The sequence below is a fragment of the Camelina sativa genome, chromosome 17 (genome assembly GCF_000633955.1).
Source record: "Camelina sativa cultivar DH55 chromosome 17, Cs, whole genome shotgun sequence".
NCBI lineage: Eukaryota > Viridiplantae > Streptophyta > Magnoliopsida > Brassicales > Brassicaceae > Camelina > Camelina sativa.
The window spans coordinates 15,365,764-15,389,418 of NC_025701.1; the positions used below are offsets into that span (position 1 = coordinate 15,365,764).

Genomic DNA, 23,655 nt, shown 5'->3' on the forward strand with positions numbered 1-23,655 from the left:
GGGAGAGTCTCGGGACGCAGCGCGCATCTTCCCACGATTTGATTGGTGCGAGATTTTCGGGGCGCAGCATTTATCTCCCCCTTTCCCCCCTATAAACAGGGGAAGAGAAGGTTTGCTGAGCATCCCCCATCCAAACTTCAGAAAGATCAACGATCTGCATGGTTAAGGCGAGCTCGAGAGCTGACTGCTGCCGGGGTCAGTGGATTCGACCCGGAAGCTTCGAATATTGCCCTTCCCATAGAAGAGGCGATTTCGCCTCCATCCCACGAACTCGCCGTGGGGACTGAGGAGGATCCTTTGCAAAGGGAGATTCGCGTCTACCGAGCTCGTTGTCAGCGGATGAGTTCGTATATCAAGGCGTTTCGTCTGAAACGCGATCTCGTCTGCCAGCTCTGCCGTTTGGAAGGAACCATCGCGGTTCTCGACGAGCTCATCGCCGGAGGCTTCTACCTGGCGAGCTGGCGCATGACCCGGCTACTCACTGATCGTGATCGATGTGAGGGGGAGGTCGTCAGGACCTTGTTACCCGACCTGCCGGAGGGCGATTACGAGCCGCTGGGCGAATCGGAGAATCTGCATGTTGCGGAAATTCCGATCTACAGGGACTGAATAGAGAGGTTACGCCAGTACATCCTCCACTTGGAGGCCACGGATCGTTATTTTCGGGAGAGTCACACCGTGGAGGGTCCATGCGCGTTCCTGGAGGAAATGGCGGACAGGGGGGCAGAAATGCCCGCGGGTCGGCAAGAAGGGCTAAGGCGGGAGTGTCAACACTGGCGAGCATATCTGGAAGGTGTAGCTGTCGAGGAGCCGTTGGAGTCTGACCTTTCGAGCTCTGCGCCTGTGAATCGCCGAGGAGGTTGAGATCACAGGAGGGAGGTCATACTTCACATCTGCTTCCCGAGACTAGAGACCTACCGCAGCATTAGACCGTCCCCTTTTTATTGCTTGTAGTTCCTTCTTCTTGTTTTATGCTTTATCTTTCTTAGGCGATATGCCGATGTCGAACACTCTTTGTATGTGGCGAAATGGCAGAAATGAAATGGAATAATAAGTTCTTTTAGGAAAAAAGGAATCTTACTATTTTTCTAGCTGTGCCCTCGAAATTTCGTGAAAGAAACCGAGGGCTGCCTACGTACCCGAGATCCGGGATCAAGCCAGTCGTAGTTCGCAGTGTACATACTCTCACAACCGAATTTTTAAGCAAATGGTCTAATAATAGTAACGTTTGAGGTGAGCCGCATTCCAAGAATTTTTGATTTGCTTGTCCTCCATGGTCAGGAGCTCGTACACTCCTGGGCGAACTACTTTGGAGATGAGATACGGTCCTTCCCAGCGAGCGCCGAGCTTGCCAGCATTGATCTCCTTTGTATTCTCGTACACTTCACGTAATACCAGGTCGCCCTTGTTAAACCTGCGCTGGCGAACGGTTTTGTTATAGTATTTGGATGCGGCATTTTGGTAATTTTGGATACGGACGAGAGCTTGATCGCGCAGTTCCTCGGCGAAGTCAATGTTATCTAGCATCATGCTGTCGTTGACCAGCATAGCGCGGCGCAATGTAGGCACTCCTGCCTCGGCTGGAGCCAGAGCTTCGATGCCGTATGCTAACGCAAATGGGGATAGCCCCGTGGCTCTGCGAGGGGTAGTCCGGTAGGACCAAAGCACGCCGTCGAGTTGATCTGCCCACGCTCCTTTCTTGAGTCCGAGACGCTTTTTCAGCCCGTCAATGATGGTTTTGTTGGTCGCCTCGGCTTGGCCGTTTCCCTGAGGATATCGAGGGGTCGAAGTGCTCAAGCGTATCCCCCATTTGCCTAAGAAGCGTCTGGTGATCATTGAGGTGAACTGTGTCCCGTTGTCGGTGACGATTTCGTAAGGGAGCCCATGGCGACAGATAATGTTTTTCCAGATGAAGTTGGTGACGTCCAGCGACTGTATCTTGTTGAATGACTCTGCTTCCACCCATTTGGTGAAATAATCGGTCAGGACCAAGAGGAACTTCTTTGACCTCGATGGGGGTAGTGGGCCGACGAGATCCATCGCCCAATGCATAAAGGGGTACGGCGCAGTAACAGTGTTTAGCAGCTCGGGAGGTACATGTTTCATCTGTCCGTGGCGTTGGCAAGGCTCGCATTTCGCCGAAAATGTCTCACAATCGGCGACCATGGTTGGCCAGTAGTGACCATCCTTCTTGATTTTCAGTGCGAGTGCGCGCCCTCCGGAGTGGTTTCCGCCATCACCTTCGTGGACCTCCATCATTATCCGTTCTGCTTCTTCCCGATCGACGCAGGTGAGAAGGATTCCGTACGAACTGCGTCGGAAGAGGCTGCCCCCCATCATGGCGTAGTGCGCGCACCGAGCCTTTAGACGGCGAGCTTGCCAGCGATCCTCTNTACATGTTTCATCTGTCCGTGGCGTTGGCAAGGCTCGCATTTCGCCGAAAATGTCTCACAATCGGCGATCATGGTTGGCCAATAGTGACGATCCTTCTTGATTTTCAGTGCGAGTGCGCGCCCTCCAGAGTGGTTTCCGCCATCACCTTCGTGGACCTCCATCATTATCCGTTCTGCTTCTTCCCGATCGATGCAGGTGAGAAGGATTCCGGACGAACTGCGTCGGAAGAGGCTGCCCCCCATCATGGCGTAGTGCGCGCACCGAGCCTTTAGACGGCGAGCTTGCCAGCGATCCTCTGGGACCTTGCCATCCTTGATGTATTTCTTTATTTCGAGCTGCCAATCGTCTGGTGGTTGTATCACTTCCACGGGCTCCTGAATGGGTGGGTCGACTTCCATTGGGTCCGCGGCGTTACTGATGGCGTATGCCATTTCGGAGTGGTCGATGCTAGGAGCCTCAATACATTCGATCGGGATCGTCCGTCGTAGACTTGGGTCGGAACAATTTGCCAGGGCGGCGAGAGCGTCTGCTGACGCATTTTCGCTCCTCGGGACTTTGATTAACTCGAACGAGGCGAACTGTGCAGAGAGAGTCCGGAGTAACTGGCGATATGCCTCCATGCGCCCGTTTTTAGCACCGTACTCCCCATTAAACTGGCTAACCACTAGCTGGGAGTCGGAGAACACTCGGATGCTAGTTACTCCCAAACCTTGAGCTAGTCGCAGTCCAGCGAGGACGGCTTCGTACTCAGACTCGTTATTCGATGCCTTGAAGCCGAGTTTTATAGCTTGCTCGAGGACTTCACCTGTTGGAGATCGGAGTATAATTCCGATGCCAGATCCTTGGTTGGAAGAGGAGCCGTCGGTAAACAAAGTCCAGGGTTCTTCCTTTGGTACGGTCTCTTCGAGGTCAGGAGATAGCTCGGTGATAAAGTCCGCTAGGACTTGTGACTTCAAGCTCGGGCGGGAACGATATTCGATATCGTACTCGCTTAGCTCGGTTAACACGACAATGGAGTGCGATTGGAAGTAAGGTCGTAGCTTCCAATCGGCGACGATCAAGGCGAGAGCGAGTTTCTCCAAGGTTGGATAGCGTGTTTCCGCGTCGTTGAGAGCCTTGCTTGTGTAAAATATTGGTCGCTGATCACCGCGGTCATCCCGGACTAGCACTCCGCTTACCGCCGAGCTGGAGACGGAGATGTAGAGGTATAGTGTTTCTACCTCCTCAGGCTTTACGAGCACCGGCTGATTGGTCAGGTACTGCTTGAGCTGTCCGAAGGCAGCCTCACAGGCGTCGTCCCAATGAAAGTCTTTATTGCCCCGGAGGAGTTGATAAAATGGGAGACACTTGTCTGTTGATCGGGCAATGAAACGGTTTAGCGCGGCAACTCGACCTGTTAAGTGCTGTACCTCTCGTTTGTTGGTTGGTGATGGGAGTCCCAGCACCGCTTCGATCTGTTTCGGGTTCGCCTCTATTCCGCGTTCTGTGATGATATATCCCAAGAATTCCCCCGAGGTAACCCCGAAAGTGCACTTGGTGGGATTTAACTTCATCTGGAATCGGTCTAGAATGTCGAAGCACTCGGTGAGGTGCTGAACGTGTTGGTCTGCTATAAGGGATTTTACCAGCATGTCGTCAATGTAGACTTCCATCGTTTTCCCTAACAGGTCGGCGAACATTGTGTTGACCAGGCGTTGGTAGGTCGCCCCTGCGTTTTTCAGACCGAATGGCATCACCTTGTAGCAATAGGTTCCTCTATCCGTGATGAATGCGGTTTTCTCGCGATCGGCTGGGTTCATTGCGATCTGGTTATATCCGGAGAACGCGTCCATGAACGAGAGGAGTTGGTTGCCTGCCGTGGCCTCCACGAGCCGGTCGATATGAGGCAACAGGAAGCAGTCCTTGGGATATGCCTTATTGAGGTCGGTGAAGTCAACGCAGACTCGCCATTTGCCGTTCTTTTTCTTGACCACCACCGGATTGGCCAGCCAGTCGGGGTACTGTACTTCCATTATCTGATCGGCTTTCAGGAGTCGCTCGACTTCNGTCCTGCACCGCTTTCGCTCGATCGGCACCGAGACGTTGCCGTTTCTGCCGAACTGGTTTGAAGGTGGGATCGATATTCAGTTTATGGCATGTGACCGACGGATCGATGCCTACCATATCTTTAGTGGACCAGGCGAACGTCGAGGATCGCGATTTCAGAAATGCCACCAGCTCGGTCTCGAATCTTTCATCGAGCTCAGCCCCGATTCCGACAGTCCGGGAGGGGTCTACTTCGTCGATGTTGACTTGTACGATCCGGCATCCTGTGGTCTTCAGCCGATCTCGCTCTGGTTTGTGAGGATCCACTGTGTGATCCTCACCCTGTAATTGCTATGCGTCGTCCTTCCGTCTTTGCTTTTTCTTGAGGACGGAGCAGGTCCTAGCCATCTTCTGGTCGCCATACAACGTGTAAATTCCTGCAGCCATTGGGAATTTCAGGCAAAGATGGTAGGTGGAAGGAACTGCTTGCATAGAGTAGATCCAAGGTGAACCCAAGATGGCGTTGTAGATTGGTGGGGCGTCTATGACCACGAACTTGGTCTTACGTGCTATGCCACCGGCTTGGACTTGTAGTTTCACGTCGCCCATCGATGTTTTGGCGACGCCGTCGTACCCGGTCAGCCTTCTCCCCCCTGGTTTGATTTGTTCTAGCGTGACGCCCATTTTCTCCAGTGTTTGCGAGAACAGGACGTTAACCGTGCTACCAGTATCCACTAAGACGCGTTCTACGTCAAATTCGCCCATTCTGACTTCCACCACTAGGGGGTCGTTATGAGGGTGGTGGATCCCCTTGGCGTCTTCCGCGGTGAACGCGATGGGGTCCGAGCTCAGCGCTTCGTCTTTGGAAATCGCTTGGACGTTAAAGACCTGACGCGCTCGCTTTTTCAGGGCTCGTGCAGAGTCCGGGCATTCATCGGTCTGGCCGATGATCATAGATATACGACCCCGAGGTGTCGCTTGATCGCTTTGCTGTCCTTTTTGACGCTTGGACGGTGTCTGGGGGACTTCCACTGTCCCTGTTAGCGATGCCTGCTGCTCGGTGGGGGGTGGCTGTTGCGGAGTATCTGGTGCGTTGTTGGATTGGTTGGCGCCCTTCTGACCTCGGCCGGGGTTGGATCGCCCGAACCTTCCTCCTCGACCTCTGCCACCGCGGCCGCCGCGAGAAACTTTTGGTTGGTAGACAGCTTTGATTTCACCGTACAGGTACTTCTCGTATAAATAGTTGGACAGGTGCTTACACTCGGCTGTTGAATGGCCGCCGAACATATGAAAATCGCAGTACAGCTCCTCTTGTGCATCGGGAGAAGTGGTGTTCTGTCCTTCGTCCTCGGATATCGCGTTGACTACTCCGCGCTTGGGGTCCCTCTGGTCGTGATGCTTCCGAGGTTCCTGATAGGTATCCCGATTTTTTTCTTTGGCCACGGCCGGGCGAGGAGGAGGGAGCTTGTTAGCTCGCTTCTCCTCGTCTTCCTCCACATAAGCGAAGCGAGATCCTCGGTGAAGGGCTTCGTCCAGGTCAGTGGCTTCCCTGATATTGAGATCTACGTGCAGTCGGGATCCGGGAATGAGTCCTTTCTTGAAAGCAGCGATTGCGACGTCCTCAGCGACCGTTATGGTGGCGTATTTTTCCTTGAATCGGGTGAGGTACTTTCGCAGGGGTTCGTCGGGCTCTTGGACTATTTCCCATAGTTCGGCGCTGGAAGCGTTGCGTTCTATGAACACCCGATAATTTCGCAGGAAGGCTGTTGACAGTTGTTCGAAACAGTCGATAGTGCCCGGAGGGATATGGGAAAACCATATTAGAGCGTTCTCGATCAAACTGTCGACGAACAGTTGGCACTGGCCAGCGTCCTTCTGCTCCTCGGTGAACCTAGCTTTTGCGATAGTAGCCATGAACGAGGTCAAGTGCTGCATTGGATCCTTCGTTCCATCGTAAGTTGGAACCCTTATCTTTACGTTCGGGACATATGTTCTCAAGATGCGCTGGGTGAATGGAGATCGCTGCGTGGCCTCGAACATTCTGTCGATCTCAGGTGCCGAGCTTACAGCTCGGTGGAGGAGGGACCCCATAGCTTTGATCCTGAGGTCCATTTCCTCCAGCTCGGGGCAGGAAGGTGTGGCCGGATTTCTCTGGGAGGACTGCCTAGCTGAGGCTGCGTCCCTGATGCTAGTACGGATGGTACGGGCTGGTTCGGGAATCGGAAAGTCGAAGACGACGGGTCGTTGAACAGGCGGCAGTTTAGAGGATCGTTCCTCCGAACCTCCTGTGACGGTGCCTCGTTCTGTTGACGTGGCGGGGGTGCGCTGTGACCCATCGCATCCAGCCGTTGATTTGTTGCGGAGATAGCCTGGAAGAGGTCCCTGGATACCGTTCCGAACACGTGACGGAGGTCGTCCATTGTGACGAACTGGGATGGTTGGGCGACTTGCGCAGGCGACCTCAGTCCATCGACGGTTCCATTGACTGGTGGCACCTCGTCGGCCTCCTGATCCCCCTGGCGGGGTATCTCAACTTCCTCCACCCCGTCGGCAAGTGCCGCGGACTCATCTGCTGGGTTGGCCGAAGTTCGGCGAATACCCGTCCGCACGTAGACGCGCGTGGTGGGTGCGGCGGCAGGTGGATCCGCGGCGACGTCCTGAGAGTTGGTCTCTCGGCTGGTTGGGTCGTTTTGTCGTGGGGCAGTTCCGTTGGCACCGTTGTTGAGGGTTGAAGACATGGTGTTGGCTCTTGCTTTTGATGAGATCTAGAAGAGAAGTGTTTTGTAGAACTTAGGTACCCTCCTTCTAGCGCCAATTGTAGAAACTGAGGTTTCTCACAATGAATTTGTTTAGAAGGGAAACAAATTCAATAACAATCTCTTGAAGGATTTAGATCAAAGTAAGCAAGAAAAGAAGAAATGAAATCTCTTGAGAAACAAGTTAGGTTTTGCTCAAGAACAAAGAAGAATTTAAGGTTTTGTATTAATGATTCGATGATCTTACAATGAGAGGATTGCCCTCTATTTATAGGTATTCAAAGATCTACTTAATATATTCGAGGATATACTGAATATATTAACTTTCCTAATTACAGGCGAACTGGTTCCTTTAACGGGTTTAGATCGGTATGTTGGGGGTGCTAATTCCCGCACCAACAGGTCAGCAGGATTCCGGAGTGTTTAGATTCGGATCTCTTTACGGATCAAATCGAATATTCTCTCTTAAAGTTCGGTCATTCGAATTAACTTCTGAATGTACCGAACTGAGGGGGGACTAATTGTTGGTGCGGGAATTAGCACCCCCAACATACCGATATAAACCCGTTAAAGGAACCGGTTATCTAAACCGAGAGCTCGACCTAGGTTTGGACTTTGTCTCTGAAGGCCCAGTAACACCGAGAAGCCCATGGACGAGGTGACAAACCGGCACTTCAACTCGCCCTGCGGCTGACCTAGCAAGAAAGGAAGGACTTTCCTAATCAGTTCGCCTGTAATTAGGAAAGTTAATATATTCAGTATATCCTCGAATATATTCAGTAGATCTTTGAATACCTATAAATAGAGGGCAATCCTCTCATTGTAAGATCATCGAATCATTAATACAAAACCCTAAATTCTTCTTTGTTCTTGAGCAAAACCTAACTTGTTTCTCAAGAGATTTCATTTCCTCTTTTCTTGCTTACTTTGATCTAAATCCTTCAAGAGATTGTTATCGAATTTGTTTCCCCTCTAAACAAATTTATTGTGAGAAACCTCAGTTTCTACAAGATCTCTGTTTTTATAAATTTTTTTTTAATTATGCAGAAAAAAGTATATTAAGATAGAAGAGAAGAAAGGCTAAACGAAGAAAAGAATAAAGAATAATACTCACATTTCTGTAATATGACATGTGGCGTTGTTACAATCACAAACAATGGTGTTTTTCATCTCCGGAACAAACTCAAATTCTGGTATGGTCATCAGTTTTCCTTTAGAACAAGGGTATCCATTGCTTAGGTTCAACCGTCTCGTGATTCCAAGTGTAATAGCTATCTCCTTTAGAGCATTCACTACATTAATATAACAACAAATAAATCGATTGTATATACAAATTATTTATATATACTGATTATGAATTTTGACTATGTTTTGTAAGAATTTTCCAAAATGACGATTCTTCTTATACATTCATCTGGAGGAAGAGCTTGCGAAGAGGCCACTGTTATATTTGTGAGGGAACTTGTGATGATGGTGAAGAACAGAAGAAAACTTGAGAAGGCGATCGACATATCTCGGTAGAAACTGTATATATTAGTACTGATTTTTTTGTATGTGTATTTGTTTATTAGTTAATGAAAAAGTTATCATCAACAAGCCAAAAAACAGTTACTTATATAACATCAATTATTTATTAGCTAGGGACCTCATGGGTCGGTGACTAGAGAGAGTAGAGATATATATTGACGAAAAGTCGAAAAGAAATGTTAATGTCGAGTAGATAGGAGTGAATAGTGATGTTCATAAATAATTGATGTTTCTTTTTTGAAAACGAGGAATGATATTGATGTTTCTTGTTTTGTATGTGTTACTTTCCAAATTAATTTTAAATCTACGTCGAAAAGCAAATGGTAAACACATAATCACATGCATTCACATGATGTCCCCAACCTATTCACATCACTACGTACACATTACCCCATCTTATACAGCACTACAAAGATAAAGCATTTATTAAAGTGATGTCCAAAAAAAATAAAAGAAGAAAGCATTTAAAGTGTGTTCCCAGGACGAAGATTCAAAGTAAACGCGGTGAAGATTCAAAGTCGACTTTGTTAGAACTATAAGGGAATTTTTGGATCTCAATTTGCTTTATCCGTGTTAATTATAAGACAAAATGAAACCCTTTCCAAGTATCACACGTTCGCAGCGATATGAGATTCTACACTTTAATTAGACCACAGCGATAGCCTTAAGAGTCTTAGACTCCCTCGTGTAGAGAATATCAAAGATTTTTTACCTATTTTCCAGTGAAAACAATGGATTCAGGAATGCGTGGACATAGATCATAACGAAGTTCAGAGGATAACGTAATCGACACGTCATAGTGAGAAGAAAAGATGATGGCTTAAACGACAAGTCAGCAGTGTAAACAGTCTAAAATGGGCGACTCTATCTCAGTTTCACCTTCAAACATCTTCACAACTTCCGACATGCTTGTCCTTACTACTCATTCATGTCGGGGAGACGGGGACTTATTTTAGGAAAAAAGTGAAACCTTGTGCGAGGGGTGGGAATAAGGGTTTATGCTATGGATTCTGTCGGAATTTTAAGGTTGGCGAAACTATGTGATAAATCAGAAGCAGTCAAGCAGAGGTTGTTAGTTCACCAATTCATAGTTGCTCTGGTTTCTCATTCTGATGTTAGCTCGCGCAATGTAATAATGGAGATGTTTCTGGTTACGGATGTGTTGATGATGCACTTGTTGAAATGCGATCTAAAGTTTAAGTATTTGTCGGTTTTTATTTTCTAATCAATTTGGGGGTTTCAATTGTAGTTACATTTTATTTTCTATATAATCACGTAATCTCATTCATCTCTAATCAATTTGGAGGTTTTAATTTCTGTTTTAACTTTTAATTGCAGTTACATTATATTTTCTATATAATCATCACATAGTCTCATTCATTTCTAATCAATTTGAGAGTTTCAATTTTTGTTTTAATTGTAAGATATAATGATTAATGGGTGCAATTACATTTTACTTTCAATATCATATAATCATGTAGTCTCTTTCATTCCTAATCATCTGAGAAAAATCAGACAATAAAATAGCATTCAAAAAAGTATTATATATTGTTCTCTGTTTTTTTTTTTTTGGAAGTATCAGAGATCTCTGTTCTACTATCTTTTTTTTCTAACATTGTTGTATCAGAGGTTTCGGTCCCTTTAATCTTGATCTTATTTTTTTTTATTTTTTTTTTTGAACAAATTTTAGGGAGGGATGCAACACGAGGACTTCCCGGGAGGTCACCCATCCTAGTACTACTCTCGCCCAAGCACGCTTAACTGCGGAGTTCTGATGGGATCCGGTGCATTAGTGCTAGTATGATCGCATCCGATCTTGATCTTATTCAGCACAACATAATCATAAGACAAAGACGATGGCTTGAAATGCAAGTCATTACCAGTACACTCTAGGATTTGATAATACAAGTTCTATCTTAGTCTCTCCTTCAAGCATCTTTACAACTTCGTGAAACCTTGATCATTCTCTCTACCTCCTTCACTCTAACTAGGGGTGTCAATCGGGCTGGCCCGGCCCGGCCCGGCCCGAATCCCGTAAAGCCCGCATATGTTTGAGCCCGGTCCGGCCCGGCCCGAAATATTTCCGAGCCTATATTTCAAAGCCCGAGCCCGGCCCTAACAGGGCTACAGGGCTTTTCGGGCTTATCTTACCGATAAAAAATTCAAACTTATAAGCTTTAAAAACAGTGTTTCAAAGTGCACTATAAAAAAAATCAATCAAAAATTTAATAACTCATCTATATTCATTACAACCAACTTAATTTAATATAAAAAATTTAAGACTAAACAAAATTTTGATACTTTAACCAAATAAACTAATATATAATTCATATAAAATATCATAGATAAACATTTTTAAAGTATTAAATATGGTTATTAAGTACATATAAAAACTAGGATTAAAGTTTAAAACTTTAATTACAATAAATTATTAATCAAATATTGCAATCAAACAAAAATGTTAACAAAAAAGTACAAATATTTTTGTTAGAGGGCTTTTTGGGCTGGCCCGAGTCCGGTCGGGCTAAGCCCGGAAAACCCTATAGCCCAAACGAGCTGAGCCCGAAAAGCCCGATTTTTTCTGGACATATATACTTAAGCCCGAGCCCACTATTTTTCAGGGCCGGGCCGGGCCAGCCCGCGGGCTTTGGCCCTAATTGACATGCCTAACTCTAACTGTAACTGATCGTTTCCCTACTCGAACTTTTATTTTTTTCTATAGAAAAATGTTTAGAAAAAATGATATATATAGTTTAATGAAGAAATTTGTTTCTGCAGGGTCACTTATGTAAAAAATAAACTCTAGATTTGGGACCATATTCATATAGTTAATCCAATTAATGTCCATTTTATGTCATCCGAGTCAATCCAATCAATGGAAATGAGTTCGGAAGAAATGTTCAACCAAAGTGAGAACAAAGAGACTTTCATAAAAATATTTGATTTGAGTTTGACAAACATTTATGATAGATACATACATGTGCTTTTGGATGTACATTAATTTAGCATATAGTAAAGTTTAAGACAACTTCAGTGATATAACTATAACTTTAGGAATATAACCTCACAAGAGCCTCTCATAAAGTAATACAGTAAGAAAAAAGGTAACGTGCACAGCTTTTGATTTTACAGAGACGAGGATGGTTATTCTACGGTTGGAGTTTGGATCACGGATTGTGGGTATAATGGGTAGAGATCAGAAACAGAGGATTTTATTGTTGTTGTTGTTTGGTCGGTCAGACCAGACGTGCTCGAGCTACCATGTGTATCAAAGTCGCTCAGCTTTGACATGTTCCAGTTATCTCCATATAAACCAGGATCTGACATAACCTGTGGTATTTCGATCTCTCCCTGGAGCATTTTAACAGCCTCTGGCATTGCTGGCCTCAAGGAAGGAGATGAGTTTGTGCAAATGAGAGCAACTTTGACCATTCTTACGACTTCATCGCTGTTGAACTCACCTTCGAGCTTTGAATCTATGATCTCCATTATATCCCCTGTCTGTTGCAGCGTCAGTGCCTGTGATTTGATATAACAAAGGGATTGAAGTTAACTTATGGAAACATATATACATAATGGCCTAAAGTGAAAGAAAAGCTCAATTGTTACCCAATTAATAAGCGAGACGTGATCAACACTTCCCTTCTGTTTCGCATTATTTTTTCCACTAACAATTTCTATTGCCACAACACCGAAGCTGTACACGTCTGCTTTCTCTGTCAGTTGACCCCATAATGCATATTCAAGAGCCATATATCCGCTGCAGCATTAGAGAAATTAAGAATGTGATATTTCTTTAGCCATGATGCGGTTTTAGACTTTACGTTCTACTTCAATATATACTTACATGGTTCCTGCAATTTTGGTGCTAATGTGACGGTCTTCTGATTCATGGAGCCTAGCCAACCCAAAATCAGATATCTTTGCATTAAGGTCAGCGTCTAGAAGCACATTAGTTGTTTTTATGTCACGGTGAACCATCCTCATCGTCGATCCTTCGTGGAGGAATGCAAGACCTCTTGCGATTCCAACACAGATTTTTTGTCTTGCTTTCCAGTCCAGTTTCGAGGAACCCTTTCCTGGAATTAATGGATGTTAACCAAAGTGAAATTACATATAATAACATTGACGCTTGAATTAAACATGTAATGAGAAACATGCATGACTTTAAATTACCAAACAAGGCAAGAGCAAGAGAGTTATTTTCCATGTACTCATACACGAGCAGCAATTGATCCTTGTCGACACAGCAACCATAAAGCTTGACAAGGTTTGGATGATTCAGACCTGAGATCATTCCTATCTCATTCACAAATTCGCGGTTTCCTTGGCATGACTTAGAAGAAAGTTGCTTGACTGCTATCATAGTTCCATCCGACAGTTCTCCCTGAAATATATAAGTTTCTCATATCAGTAACCTACCTACTAATGCCACATTCTCTCACGTACGTGCCTACGCTTTGAGAAGAACTTGGTATGTGATCATTTAGCCTACTTTGAATACGGATCCGAAACCTCCTTCTCCAAGTTTGTTGGCTTCATCAAAATTGTTTGTTGCAGCTTGCAGTTGCCTCCACGTAAAGCATACCGTTTGTAGACTCTCGGCTCTCAGATCTGTGTGATCACGTTCACAACCGAAAAACATTACTAATGCTAAAACGAACCCTCGGTCTTGTATAAGAAATGGTTTCATATATACCTCTTTCTCTTTTTTTATTGTGTTTAATCCATCTTCTCCTGGCATATATTCCTAACGCCAAGAGAATTGCTACCAAGGCACCCGAAACCCCCATAATTAGGAGGTAATTCTTGGGATGTTTTATTTTCTCCGCTGCAAAATGAGACACAACATAAGTGTAAATATGTTTTTTTTTTTTTTTTATCAATTATAGAAAGATTTTTTTTTTAAGTATTTTTTTTGTTTTGTTTTTGGACCTCCACAACGCGGCTCCAGACCTGAAATTTTAGATGATGAATACTACAGTAAGGTCACTGAAGCAGAGAATTGAGATTGTTAAGTAAACTGAAGTCTGACGAGCTGAGGAGAAGGCTACTTACTGTGATGACACATGGAAATTGCAGAGATAAGGGGACCATAATTTCCTCTTCCAGGAATGAGGGTTGTCCCTTTCCCTGCCCAATAAAACCGAATCTCTAAAATATGATCCGTCACGTTGACATTCATACTTTTCACAACAGGCTTCAGAGTATAGTTAGCCTCCTCTTTGATGTTAAAGTCTTTCAAAACCAATTCATCCTAACAAGTGAGATAATATAAAATAATAAATTTCCAATTCCATGCACCTTAATCATTTTCAAATATGATTACAAAAAGTGAAATTATATATTCAGTATATGTTTGTGTTTTACCTGAACATAGACATCAAATATGCGCCTACCGACATGAGTGTATAGTTCTTTGTTTAAAAACTGAAGCTCCATAAAATGGAGTTTCACATCGTAGGCTCCATTTTCCAAGCAAAACGCATAATAAACGAGAGAGAGAGCAGATCGACGTGCAGTCTTATAAAGATCATGAGGATAATTTCCAGATAGTGTTGAAGTATTTGAAATGGAGTATACATCATCATCACTTCCATCATCCGTAAAGTCACCTGTGTTACTGACTCCCCAGTTTCCGAAGTGCTGATTTGATGCAGAGGTGGTTTGACGACTGTTATCAGTTTGATAAGTTGTTTTACCAAAGGAGTTTGTGATAGTTACATTTTCTCCACCACAATTTATATGCAGTGATCGCTGATCTACAATCCATATAACAAGTATTACCATCAGTAGTTAAAAATAATGCATGTTAAAGAGATATAAATCAGAACGGCTCAGTACAAACTTACATTTGTTGCATTGGATTGGAGCCGCGCATGGAAGAATCCCAGTTCTGTATGACAAGGCGATCAAAATAATTAGGCATCTCAAAAATACTATTTAATTATTGCCATATATGAAAGTAAGATGCTGTTAAGCTTGATTTGTTATTGTAGCAAATTAGAGAAGAAGAGTGTACTTACAAATTGTTCTTCAAATATGAGCTTCGGTATTTGTTAATGCTACTGATCATTCAACAGAAAGTGAGAGCATCAACAAATAAATATATAGAAAACAGAACTATCACTTCTACCATAATTTCATGCACGTACGTACCTCTCCTGGCAGTTAGACGACCATGAGAAATTGTTATAAGAGAGATCGCTGTGAATATTCACCAAACATAGAAAAACCGACAAGCCCGAAGATATATTAGTTGACATGCATGCATGGCAGAAAAATTATCAAGCCATACATACAAAACAAGTTAAGGCCTGAAACGTACATATAAGATTTGCTGTTGCTCAAAGCACCAGATTCAATGTTTCCAGAAAGCAAATTGCCAGTCAAATAGCTAAAAGAACATGTTAAACGGTAAATAAATTATACAGAGTAGTTCTGTTGTACGTGTTCACATTAAAAGGCTTCCAAAGACAAAGATTATAGCACTTACGTCTTTTTTGGAACCTTTTGTAGTTGAATTTCACCAGTCAATTTGTTAAACGATAAATCACTGCAGCAAACCATGTACAGTAAAATCTCTATAAATTAATAATGTTGAGACCAAAACATTTTATTAATTTATAATGATATTAATTTATCTATAAATTAATAATTATTATTTTATAGTGTAAATTAATAATTATTAATTTATAGATATATTTTTAATTATTTAAATTTTTTAAAATTATGAATTGAAACAACTATAGCAAAATAAGATTAAACTTTCGGATGTTATAAATTTTATGGTTTAAGAACTGAACTTGTAATATCTAGAAATCATTATTGACAATAAATTACAAATACTATAGACAAATTGACTTATACACATGACATACATAAATTCTAATCTATGAATAATAATATCAATTCTCTTATTTTAATAATCTATCAAATTATCAAATTGTAAATGATGCATATCTAAAAATTAAAACTTTTAAATTAAATTATCTGTATGACATGTTATAGAATGTTTTAGAGATATCATTATAGTTTGAAAATACAACATTACAATTGTTTTATAGAAATGAGCTTTAGGAGAAACATACACTATTATATCAGTATATATATATATATATATATAATTTACATGATTATTAATTTCTGATATTATTGAGACCATGAAGATTTCAAAAAACTTATTATCTTATCAAATATTGTTAACTTTTACACTCGCCCGACTTGGGATCAGCAAAATTTATTAATTTATAGTGTTTATTAATTTATAGGGGTTTTACTGTATATAATAATAATAAATGAATTTGCTTATTTATAGTTTTTGCAAACATTCATAAATATATTTTTCTCATACTTGCCTATCTCTAACAACAAGTTATCTTTCTCTATCGATGCCACATACAAAAAGTACTAAACTCATAAAATAGGGGCCCAAACCAATGTTTTATGTGCACACTACACAGTACACTATACACACTTCTCACCGAAATAAAATGTACACTATACACACTTAGTCCTACTACGCAATATTCCGCAAGTAAACTTTAACAAGCTAATTTTTTTTTAATACAAAAAAAGAAGCTAGTTTTGATATGTTTCAAATTAATGTAATCAAGAAACTTACAGAATCCGTAGAGTTGTCAAATTCCATATGTAAGGAGGAATTGAACCAGACAAATTCACATTCCTCAAAATCCTGTAACGGAGGAGTTTAAGTTTAACATCCTCGCTCAGATGAAATCAAGCCTCAAGACGAGACACATAAAGCTTCATAGGTAAATACATACAGATTTATGAGTTTGTTAGGTAGTTTTGGAAACGAGTTTATCCCAGTCGTATCACTAATGCTCCTGCATATTGCTCGGAATGTCAGTCTAGTTTCAATTTTCGTTTTGGTAATCTATATTGAAAATAGTTCATTACAGTTGAGTAAGATTTTCTAGGCGGGCCACTGCATCAGGAATAGGTCCTTTCAGTCCACTTGCGTATATATCTCTGTAAGTCATAACCGACAACAAGTTAGAATGACACAGAAAGACAAACTATATAATTGAGAGACTAATTAGAAATAGTGATGATGGACAATCTTACAGCCTTTGAAGCCGAGACCAGTTGCCGATATATTCTGGGATGGTGCCAGTAAAGTTATTGTCAAATATCTTACTGCATAATGAAAACAAACAAAACTAATTTAGAGCTTTGTTAAACTTATTTTCTTAGACTTGTATAATATGTTTTCTGGACTATCTCTTCACATCCTTAAGTAAGCCTTTCGCAAGTGTCAAATCAATTCACACTACAAAGAAGCAAACCATGAATACCTAAAGTGAGGAACACTCTCAAAGCAAAATTCCTAATCAACATGTATTCATGTGTTAATCATCTTCAAGTGTCAAGTCTAATTAAAGAAGAGCATTTCCAGTTAAAAACGCAAGCCTTTTGAAATCTTTCATAGCTAAGTATAGAGGAATTCAACTTACAATTTCTCAAGGTTGACTAGTTTAGCGAAAGAGGTAGGAAGGCTTCCAGTAAATTGATTGGACGCAAGTTCCCTGCAAAACACGGTTTCACAAAAAGGATCAAAACTGTAGCTTGGTTAAGATGGTTAAGATGGTTAAGATGCATAGGGTATCTTACAATGTTATTAGTTTGGTCAAATTACCAAGCTCATCAGGAATCGTACCAGAGAAATTGTTGGCTTCAACCGCTCTGAAATTTTTACTTTAATGCGTTAGATGTAATTAAAAGGCACCATACAGATGAGGAACTATTAGAGACGTACAAAAACGTCAGATTCTTGAGATTTTGCAACTCAGGTGGTAACTTTCCAGACAACTGATTAGCGGCGAGCGAGCTGGGAGAAAAAAAAAAAATCAAAATCAAAATACGTACAGGCATGCAAAACATGAAGATAAAGAAACATCGGGAAGAAAGAAGAGAGAAGGAGCTAACATTTTCGTAAGGTGTGGCATTGAACCCCACTCCATCGGGATTGTACCCGAAAGGTAGTTTCGGGTCAAGCATCTGCAAACAAGAACAAAAACGAGCTAGAATATTTGCCCATCACTCTCGTTGATCACAGTTCTGTTGATCTCTCCATTTATATTTGGAGTAAAGTATTGTGAGTATTTATAAGCCTAAAATATTGGTATAGTCGATTGTTTTGATTTATTTTCTCCAAAAGTGTAACTATTTAACTTATAAGCGAAATTGTGGAGCTTTTTTTGGTCGATTAGTTTTAAAATCTATTCAAAGATTTTTGGTAGTTAATTATGAATCACCCGTTTAAAAATTGATTATCAAATTCATGAAGGTATAAATTGTGATTGTTTTATACGAAATTTTAATGAATATATAAATAAATTTAATAATATCAGATATTTGGAATATATATCTAAATATATTTCATATATGTTTATTATTTTCATGAAGATTGAATATTAAATTATAATGTTTTTTAAATAAAATAAAATCAAAACTGCTGACAAAAACTCTTACAGCATGTATGAATATACGTATATTCATACGTTTTTTAAACAAGTAGTATCGTTTTAACTGTAATTTTTTATTTTGTTTTGCACGTTTTTGTACTTTAAATGTAAACTCTTAGACAAAATTTCAGACTGTCAACCTTGAAGTCACCTAAAGTCACAACTTACTGGTAATCGGTTGCTTTACTTTAAAAATAAAGCTTTTTGTAAGGCATAATTTATTCATAATTATACAAACTAGAAGAAACCTGTTAAGTAAAAAAGCTAACGTAAAAAACTTGTCTATGCTAAGCTTGATTAAAAATGGAAAAAAAAACAAATACCCTCAAATACTAAAACAAGTTTTATGAGCAATCTCCTATATATTAATAGAGAAGCATTCCCACACAAAATGCTGACATATCGCACTCACATAGCTCCAGACACTATTTCCTTTATTTGTCATTAGCTTTTAATAATATTTACATCCGTTTTCCAAAAATATAATTAAAACCCAAAATTAAATTCTTATATTCTCTTTTTAACTTAATTACATCATTTAATTACATTTTCATAAAATCTTTAAAATGAATTTTAAGAACTCTTTGTTCATATGATATCTCCTATATATTACTCCCTCTGTATCAGAATAGATGATGTTGTAGGATTTTATTTTGTATCGGAATAGATGATTTTCTATATACTTTTATCAATTAATGCTAAGAAATTGCAAAGTTCAAGAATCATTAAATGAAAATTTAAGAGTTTGATGAAATATTATTGGTTAATAATTATAAAAATATATTATTAGAAAATAATAATACACTTATTGTTAAATAATAAATGTTTTTCTTGATTTATGTAAAAATCCTAAAACATCATCTATTATGATACAGAGGGAGTAATAGAGAAGCATTCTCACACAAAATGCTGACGTGTCGCACTCACAGAGCTCCAGACACTATTTCATTTATTTGTCATTAGTTTTTAATAATATTTACATCCGTTTTCCAAAAATATAATTAAAACCCAAAATTAAATTCTTATATTCTCTTTTTAACTTACTTACATCCTTTAATTACAGTTTCATAAAATCTTTAAAATGAATTTTAAGAACTCTTTGTTCATATGATATAATATGATAATATAAGATTGATATTATAATAATTCTCATTGGTTAAATTTTGATTATTATACAAAAAAAATTATATATATTTTTAATATATATATGCTACACAATCGAATTTTAGATTACAACTACTGATAAATATTATAGATTTTGTAAACAAAAATTATAGTAAAAAAAATTTAATAATTATTGGATACCGCACATAGTGCGGGTTGTTACCTAGTCTCCTATATATTAATAGAGAAGTACTCTCATACAAAATACTGACGTGTCACCCTCACAGAGCTCCAGACACTATTTCATTTATTTGTCATTAGCTTTTAATAATATTTACATCCGTTTTCCAAAAATATAATTAAAACCCAAAATTAAATTCTTATATTCTCTTTTTAAATTAATTACATCCTTTAATTACATTTTCATAAAATCATTAAAATGAATTTTAAGAACTCTTTGTTCATATGATATAATATGATAATATAAGATTGATATTATAATAATTCTCATGGGTTAAATTTTAATTATTATACAAAAAAATTATATATATTTTTAATATATATGCTACACAATCGAATTTTAGATTACAACTACTGATAAATATTATAGATTTTGTAAACAAAAATTATAGTAAAAATATTTAATAATTATTTGATACCGCATATAGTGCGGGTTGTTACCTAGTTATAAGTTATAACATATACCTGTTCCTAGCTTTCAAAAATAGCATTAATTGACACAATTACATTATTTTTTAGAAATATATATTTAGATTTGAGTTGACTATCTACATATAGGGTATAAATTTTAAGAAATAGAGTTTATTGTTTAGCGTTTAATGTTTAATATCAAAACTTTAAACTTAAAACATGATGCTATGTTTAGAACTTTAAAGATGATATGATATATTTGGAACAAAACTTTTTTCCTGTTATTTATGATTTTTTCCCAAATTAATCAAAAATCAAGTCATGTATAGATTTCATATTTTTTTTTTTGAAAATTGACTAAAACCATTAAAATTTAGGTTCCCTATATTTTTTAGGAAAATCAATTTTCTCCTAATATATAAATATGTCTTGCAAATAGGAAAACATCCATTAATCATATAAATCCAAACTTACATTGACCGGAGATATTGAAGCTTGACCAACTGAGGCGGAAGTTTCCCACGAAGACTCATAGTTTTGAGAGTTCTGTATTTGTTTAATAATGCAGCAAAAAAGTATATGAAAATTAATATGAGATAAAAAGAAAAAGATCAAACGAAGAGAATACAGAAGAATTATAATACTCACAATTCTGTAATATGACATGTGGCGTTTTTGTTGAAGCTACAATCACAAACAATGGTGTTGACCATCCCCGAAACAGACTCAATTTCTGGTATGGTCATCAGTTTTCCTTTAGGACAAGGGTATCCATTGCTTAGGTTCAATCGTCTGGTGATTCCAAGTGTAGTAGCTATCTCCTTTAGCGCATTCACTGCATTAATATATATTAATAGTAAAACATAAAACATGGAGGTTGTATATAAAAATCTATATACGGATTATTATGTCTGTGTTTTGTAAGAATTTTCCAAAATGGGTGATTCTTCTCATACATTCATCTAGATCAAGAGCTGGCAAAGAGGCCGATGTTGTTATATATGTAAGAGAACTTGTGATGATGGTGAAGAACAGAAGAAAACTCAGGAAAATGATCCACATATCGATAGAAATTATGTATATAGTGATTCTTTGTTTGTGTATGTGCTTGCTGGTTAATCACAATGTTAGTAATATAGCGATAGAAAAGTTACTTATATAACATGCATGAAGAAAATGTTGTTGATATTTTTTTTTTTGTGTGGTTTGCTTGGGTCGTCCGTGACTAGACATAGATAGTAAAGATATATATACTGTATATATTGGCGAAAATAACTGTTGACGTCAAGTTGTAGGGGAGGGTGAACAGAGAGTTTCATGAATAATTGATGTTTCTTTTTAGATAAATATGAGTGATTTGATGTTTTATCACTTTATGTCTCCTGATTTTCTGGATATTGAGCTCAAGTGCCAGGTTTACTAAAATCTTATACTGAAACTTTTGAAAATTTTCATTTGATAAACTAATATCTTACTAAATCTAATCATAAAGAACAACTCCAACAGTGAAGGAATTCTAGGGTCCGAATGGTAACAGCGAATTTGGTTGTGTGGGACAAATGATTTGACAGTGCGGTATGGTTCGACTACGGTTCATGCGGGATAAATATATTTGCGGGACAAGTGCGGTTAATGCAAAATAAACGGTATGGAATGATGTTTGATTGGTGAAAAAATATTTGCAGTACACTATAAAATATATGACTTGTAAAAAATAAAAGTTTGGATTACATGTTATAAATTTTTTCTTGTTGGATAAAAATTATGAAAACATCATATAATTTCTAAATAAGTAATGTAACATTTAAAATCAAATATTTTTTAAAATTGCTAAAACATAACTAAATTACATAATTACACATTTAAATTCATAAACTCTTATGTAATAATAATAAGTTTTATAAAAAAGTTAACTAGAAAAAGTGAAGTGACTTTAGTACAGTGGCAGGAGGTAAGTCCATTTGTAGAAGGCACCATCACATCCGGGATCGAGTCCCGGTTCCTACGAATGTAGGAATTTAGCTAATAGGTCGGCCAGTTGTGGCCCAATGGTTGACAAAAAAAAAAAAAAAAGTTAACTAGAAAAAAAACTTTAAATAGTAATGGCTACTAAAAGAAAAATGAGAAAAATGATTTTTTTTTTCTTTAAATGGTATGAAAGAGAAATTGTGTATAATATTTCTGAATATTATTTTGTGTGTTTATGTTTAAATAAATATACAGATTTATTATTATATAAATATATATGTTATCCAGTGGATGCGGATTTCATGAACCGCTGGTTATTAGACATGTTACAAAATGAAGTGCGTTTTTTTATTTGATAGGCAATACTTGTTAGCCTATAATACCGCAAATCAATATACTTTTTGAAATGAGAAAAATGTATATTCATGTTAACAATTGTGATTGGTGTTCTATATGCTGTTTTGTAATTTTTTTCTGAAATCCGCATTTGGTATTGTTACCAATCACTACCTTAAGATTTTTTGGTCAATTTCTTTTTATTACTAAAATATTAAATATTTGAATTTTAATTAACTCAAACGAATCTCTTATTATTGGAGGTGATCTAAGGGGGTTATTGGTTTAGGATTTAGAAAGAAATTTAATGACTTTAAAAGTTATGTAAAATATGTTGTTATTCAATCAAAACTTTTTAAAACTCTTTAAAAATTTGGTGTTATTGGTTGTGGATTTGTAAAAAGTTATCTAAAATCTTGATAAATCTAGTGTTATTGGATTAAGAGTCTTATAAAGTCATTAAAAGTTTTATGTTATTCAATTCAAACAAAAGAATCTTGGATTGTTAATGAATTCAAAATTTGTGTTATTTGTTTAGGATTTTATATCATTTCCTTCATAGCAAAAGTCATGAAAACTCTTTCATCAAATAGAAAGATTTTGAAAGATTTTATGAAAGATTTTACAATATTAGAAAACACAAATCAGCAAGATTTAAAATAACTTCTTAAACAATTTCTTATAGAATCCTTCATTTTTACTTTCTAATTTTCTATGATTTTAAAAATCAGCAAAAATTTAAAAAACACAAAGTCATTGGAAGGAATACATAGTAATGATCTATGCATTGTGAATGTGTTAACGAGGGATGATTGCATTGTGAAGATATGTACAGAGAATATGGAATCACAAATTTCACGGAACACTATCAGAGTGTCAAAAATTATACACCTGTTTTTTTGTGTGGATTTGTTTAGTCACAGTATTACCATCAACAAGAGTTTCAATCGGTGGCATATAATAAAAATCTTATCAGTGATTTTTATGTTTAAATCTTCAAGGTCTTCTTGGTCGTCGTCGCACGGCTACAAAAGTAATTATACATATATGACCAAAAGTTATAATGGTGATGTGAACGCTTGATATATTTTCATGTCTCCTTGTGCTTTTTCTCCCGTATGTCATGTAAGCCATGAAACTAAATTCTAAAAAAAAAAAAAACTGGTGTATTCGTTTTATAAACACTTCGAATACATCTCTAACTCTTATAATCAATTCATATATATTAAATATCATATATATTAGATTGTGACACAGCCTGAAAAACACTAATAAATTATATATAATAACAGAATAACGTGATTTGATGAAATCAAACTCCAATGGAAAATGTCACATAGATGAACTATTCACCATTTTTTTTTTTGACAACCTTACAAATTATAAGCAAGGATCGGGTTCGA

At 38.6% G+C, this 23,655-nt stretch overlaps 3 protein-coding genes across 6 annotated transcripts; all 3 read right to left on the bottom strand.

The window, feature by feature from the left end:
- Nucleotides 4,771-6,333, bottom strand: LOC104759516. The gene has a single exon (XM_010482428.1). It carries the CDS (start codon nt 6,331-6,333, stop codon nt 4,771-4,773), a length of 1,563 nt encoding a protein of 520 aa, XP_010480730.1.
- Nucleotides 6,307-8,739, bottom strand: LOC104757309. 3 transcript variants are annotated; one of them, XM_010480038.2, is made up of 3 exons: nt 8,584-8,739; nt 8,290-8,467; nt 6,307-7,870 (listed from the first exon to the last, which is right to left on the bottom strand). In XM_010480038.2, the coding sequence occupies exon 3, from the start codon at nt 7,155-7,157 to the stop codon at nt 6,483-6,485; it is 675 nt and encodes a 224-aa protein (XP_010478340.1). In that variant the 5' UTR covers nt 7,158-7,870; nt 8,290-8,467; nt 8,584-8,739; the 3' UTR covers nt 6,307-6,482. The 3 variants fall into 3 exon arrangements, 2 of the variants coding, with proteins under 2 accessions (XP_010478340.1, XP_010478341.1); XM_010480039.2 differs by having other exon boundaries at nt 6,307-7,906; XR_002036160.1 differs by lacking the exon at nt 6,307-7,870 and adding an exon at nt 7,915-8,190.
- LOC104757307 (probable LRR receptor-like serine/threonine-protein kinase At1g29720) lies at nt 11,672-21,176 on the bottom strand. Of its 2 annotated transcripts, none has more exons than XM_010480037.2 (25): nt 20,905-21,176; nt 20,597-20,783; nt 20,423-20,494; nt 17,655-17,726; nt 17,485-17,556; nt 17,340-17,411; nt 17,183-17,254; nt 16,794-16,865; nt 16,626-16,697; nt 16,490-16,552; nt 16,327-16,398; nt 15,199-15,258; nt 15,031-15,099; nt 14,862-14,909; nt 14,729-14,767; nt 14,555-14,598; nt 14,073-14,464; nt 13,761-13,959; nt 13,638-13,658; nt 13,402-13,533; nt 13,198-13,316; nt 12,879-13,089; nt 12,550-12,781; nt 12,312-12,462; nt 11,672-12,221 (listed from the first exon to the last, which is right to left on the bottom strand). In XM_010480037.2, the coding sequence occupies exons 1-25, from the start codon at nt 21,008-21,010 to the stop codon at nt 11,847-11,849; spliced, it is 3,024 nt and encodes a 1,007-aa protein (XP_010478339.1). In that variant the 5' UTR covers nt 21,011-21,176; the 3' UTR covers nt 11,672-11,846. The 2 variants fall into 2 exon arrangements, with proteins under 2 accessions (XP_010478339.1, XP_010478338.1); XM_010480036.2 differs by having other exon boundaries at nt 14,729-14,770.